At 60.5% G+C, this 4704-nt stretch overlaps 1 protein-coding gene across 1 annotated transcript in view; it reads left to right on the top strand.

Annotated features, from left to right (window-relative positions):
• The window catches only part of LOC103082863 (nuclear pore membrane glycoprotein 210-like), a gene marked incomplete at its 5' end in the record, with an annotated part of 44270 nt that overhangs the window by 36017 nt on the left and 3549 nt on the right, over positions 1-4704 (top strand). The window contains 2 exons of the mRNA XM_007461242.1: positions 2032-2155; positions 3088-3234. Coding sequence (XP_007461304.1) covers positions 2032-2155; positions 3088-3234 — 271 coding nt within the window. The remainder of the gene's footprint in view (positions 1-2031; positions 2156-3087; positions 3235-4704) is intronic.

Genomic DNA, 4704 nt, shown 5'->3' on the forward strand with positions numbered 1-4704 from the left:
CCAGCCGAGAATGAATCGATGAGCAGAGTCTGGCTGCGTTCCACGCGTCTCATTTTTAGAGCAGTGTGTGCCCTGTGGAATCTAGCAGTTTAACTTAATAGCGGGTGTGTTTAGTGCTGCGACCCTGCAGTGCGGGCGAGCCCAGTGAAGATAGAGGCACCTTGAGACGAATAAAGCAGTCCCCCCCGAACCCCCAAGAAGCCCCGGAGGGTGGTCGGGCAGGGCTGGGGGAGCTGGCAGAGGAGGGCACCGCACGGGAAAGGTGGGCAGGGTTCGAGAGCCAGCCCTGGGGCTGGAACCCGGGGTGTGTGGGAGCGGAGGCGAGCTTTGCGATCAGATCACGACAGTGGTTAAGCTTTGGGGCCAAGCTGCCTGGGTTCAAATCCCAGCTGGGCCACTGAGAGGCTGTGTGACTTTGGGTAAGTTACTTGACCTCTCTGTGCCTCAGTTTTCTTACTGGTAAAATGGGGCTAACATTGTTGTGTGGATTAAATGAATCACTAATGTGTGCGAAGCCCTTAGAATGGTACTCAGCACAGAGCACGTGCTCCGTGGGTATGAGCTGCTGCTGCTGCTGCTGCTGTTCGGGGTAAAGATGTTGAAACTGATGCCAGACACGGTAGGGATTCATCAGAGATTTTTTTAAGGCAAAGAGTGATGTAGATCAGAAGTATGTTTGGAAAGATTGCCTGGTGCCTGGCTGAGTCTAAGAGCCTGAGGGAGGGGGCGTATCTGCAGGGTGGCAGCTGGGAGACAGAGGATGGGCCCTCACTGGCACCCCTGGGGAGGCTGAAACTAAGGGCGGGTTTGGAGAGACTCCGGAGGGAGGGTCATCAGAGCTTGGTGACCGTTTGGAAGCAGGGCTTGGGAGAGGGAGGCCTTGGGGATGAGTCTCCAGGTCTGGCTGGGCCGACGAGCGGGAGGATGGCCCTTTGCAGAGAGGGGAGTACAGAAGGAGGCGCCAGTGTGGGGGGAGGACGATGGGGAGTTTGAGGTGTTTGTAGCTCCTCCATGTGGGGCTGGTGGTGATGCAGCTGGGCCAGCGTGTCTGGAGCTCCGGGGCCCAAAGCTGGAGACAGTGGAGGGTGGGGTGCCTGCAGCACAGACGTGGGTCTGAAGCCCTGGGGGTGGCGGGAACACGCAGGGCCTACCGGAGCAGGAGGGAACGGGGCCAGGCCTGGGGCCCTCTGCCAGGTGTGGAGGAGGACGGGGCAGGAGACTGCCCAGCGGAAGTGCCGGGGCAGCGGGAAGGACCCGGGCAGGGGTGCAGGTGACTGCGGTCAGTCTGGAGGGTGATGGGCCGCCCCTCCAGCTCAGCATCGGCCACAGCTGCAGGGTCTGCAGGAGCTTGGGGAGGAGTGAGACCCCGTCCCTGCTCTTGAGGGACTCACGTGCTGGTGGGAGCAGGCCCGTGGTGGGCAGGAAGTGCTCGGCGCCTGCCCAGAGCCGGAGACGGCCTTCCACCGGGAGGCGGTGGCCCACAGCTGGGCCTGCAGGGCGGGGTGTTGGTCCTGGAGGAGGGTAGACGGGGAACCCAGCCTAGGAAGGCTCGTCCTGCCTCAGGAAGGTGCTCAGTGGTTAGATGGGAGGGGTGAGCCGGGAGATAACCTGGGGAGATGAGCCTCGGCCGCCACCACTGGGCCGTGTGGGTCTGCATTTTGGTCAGGCTGATGTATTCTGAATAAATGGCAGTGAAGTAAAATGGGTCCTTCTCTCTTTGCTGAAAGATTAAGTAACCCAACTGATGTGCAGAGACGCGATCATAACTGACAGGGGAGCCAAAGTCTGCAGCCCGCCCCGACTGCTGCTTGCATTCAGGCCTGGTGTCGCCCTGCCCTGCTGCTGGGGCAGCTGGCTCCAGGGAGAGTCAGGCCAGCCTGGGGTCTAGTCCAGCTCTGCCCCGTCCGAGCAGGTTATGTAGCCCCGGAGCCTCCGTCCTGTCCCCTGTACCACGGGAAGGGCAGTACCTGTGTCCCAGGCGCTCGGCCTGCACGGTCAGCGCTCAAGGGCCTGCCTCGGCTTCCCCCCCAGATAGTGGTCAGCCTCCCTCAGAGGATCGTGGCCCGGTACGCCCGCCCCGTCCAGACCAGCTTCCAGGAGGTTGCGGCCTCCAAAGTGATGGTCACAGTGGGAGACCGGAGCTCTAACCTGAGAGGTAAGGAGTGAGGGGTCGTGTGTCCCGCGTGGGCCCTGCCAGGCTAGGGGCCTCGGGCCCTTGTGACGGGGTTTTGCTGCTTTTCCTACTCAAACTTGCTGACTCCGAGGCGGGCATTTAACCCCCGCTGGCCCACCCTTTCCAGCTGTTTAGAAATTCGAGTCCTCCACAGGCAGAAGCAGTGAAGGGATCTTCCTGAAAGCCCAGTGCCGTGAAACTGCCTGTTTCTGGGCTGGAGGTGCAACGTCAGCCCGAGGGCACCCAAGTGGAGAAAGCCACTATTCATCCCAGAAAATGTGGCTTAGCAGGCCTCGCCCCCAATTTTGATTTTCGTAATTACCTCTCCCAAGTCATGCATAGAACGTTCGACCTCATCCCCTGCCTGTGACAGCCCTGGACAGCAGCTGCCGGAAATAAATGCATCAATACAGGCTGTTTTTTAAAAAAATCACTTAACTGGTAGAATTCAATACCACTGTCGTCGTTCTGATGCACCTCTACTGCCTTATGGTCACCTCTCTCCCTGCTCCAGTGCAAGTGGACAGCACTGTGCCGTTGCCCAAACGATGCTCAGGGTATTAGTGGGGACCTAGTGCCCTCCTGATGTCCAGGGATAAATTGCCCGTTTCCCTGCTGACAGGAGCAGACGACCTGCACTAGCGGGCTCGACCCGCTGCCGTGCCCCTGGATGTGGGCTCTGAAAAAATGCTGAAATTGTCCATGCTACAGGATGCCCCCCATTCCCACATAATGAGTAATTTGTCCTCAGCTTTTATAAACTGCGGCATCATCAGGAGGAATGTGGGCACAGGTCCGGTTCTCAGGCTGGCCAGCCTCCACGTGGCCTGCTCTCATGTCCTCGTGCTGGGGCTCTGCAGGTGGGGGCCTCGGGGGCCTGGGTGCGCGGCCTTCTCACCCCCTCCCGTCTCTAGGTGAGTGCTCCCCCGGCCAGGTGGAAAGCATCGCAGCCCTGCACCCAGAATCCCTCCTCGGCTGCCAGCTGCAGTTCAAGCAAGACATCTTCGACTTCCCAGCCCGTGAGGTTTTCACCGTAGAACCGGAGTTTGACGCTTCCCTGGGTGAGTCTGCGGGGTTTGGAAGTGAACACTGACCTGCGCAGCAGGTTTGCCTGCGGTTCATTTGGCTCACGATGGCCATCTGTCCAGGGGGCGGTATCCGTCAGGAGCCCAGCCTGGGGACTGATGCCGTCACCCCGGCCTCTGTTTCCCTGCAGCCGCCGGGAGGGGTTGGCATTCCCAGCTGCTCTCAGCAGCCACCTACACCTGGCGGAAAGGACTCGGTTCAGAGTTGGGAACCCGGTTCCAGGCCTTTCCTGCTCTTCTGCTTCCCTCGTGAAATGGGAAGGGTGGTGCCCTGCTCTGCTGGCATGACGGGGCTCCGAGAGGGATGGAAGGGACTTTATTCAACCGGTAGTTGAGGGCATGGGCGTCTGTGGAGTGTAGCTGCTCCACGGAACTGGTAACCAGAGCCGTGGAACTGGCAGCCGGCACCACGGGCTGGAGCGGCATGCTGGCCCCGTCACGTGCTGGCCGAGTGGAGTGACCTGAGTGTCACCAGGTCACTCAGGGAGGAGGGCCACCCCTCACAGGGTGCCGTGAGTGCTCAGGACAGGCCCTGGCATGAGCTTGCACAGTGCCCAGCTCGTGCACATGCCGAGACGCTGAGTCCCGTGCTCGTGCAACGAGACTGTCAGTGTTGTCGTGAGAGGGTCTGGAGATGACCATTTGACATGTTGCTCAGTTCTTTCTAAGAATCCGCTGCCACCGGCCTGCAGCTCCCAGGGGCCAGGCGAGGCCCTCCTCTCCCTGGTTCACTCTGCGTCTCTGTCCCTCTGGCAGCAGCACAAAAGCATCCTCAGCACCCAGGCTGCCATGTGGGATACAGGCGGTGTATCCTGAGGGCACACTGTGTGTAAGACCTGAGCTTGGGGCTTAGCACAGAGTAGGCACTTGGTGGTCCCGGGCCCCGTGGATTCACCAGCACAGCCCCACGAGGTGTGCGATGTTACCCCCACTTGACAAGGGAAACAGAGTCAGCAAGGAAGCCGAGTCACCTGGGGGCTCCTGGCTGGTGGCGGGGAGAGAGGAGGAATAGAAGGGACTCACCTAGAGGCGCCTGGCTGGTGGGAGCACAGGAGGGACCCCAACCCAGGGATCCTGATTCCCGGATCTGGAGCTTTCCAAGGCACCACTCAGCAGTGTTCATTCAGCTCTTTTACCCACTGTGGGTCAGGCATGGACCCTGAATAGTCCCAACCAGGCCTCCACAGAACTTCCTGCCGCACCTGGGGCGTCAGCAGGACTGGAGCTCAGCCCCACTCATGTACAGCCAGTGTTGGGTCGTGGGATCTGTTCACCATCCCCTCACCCCTGTTCTGAGCCAGACTGGCCGGGCCCTGAAATGCAGAGCTGGACCAGGCACTCCTGCCCCGGCGGAATCCATGGACAGAGGATTCTGAGACAGAGAGGGGGAGAGCTGGTCACAGAAAGGGTGTACAAGGTCGGGGGGGGGGGGGGGGGGACGCAGAG

This window comes from Lipotes vexillifer, unplaced genomic scaffold (assembly GCF_000442215.2).
Source record: "Lipotes vexillifer unplaced genomic scaffold, Lipotes_vexillifer_v1.1 scaffold774, whole genome shotgun sequence".
Lineage (NCBI taxonomy): Eukaryota > Metazoa > Chordata > Mammalia > Artiodactyla > Lipotidae > Lipotes > Lipotes vexillifer.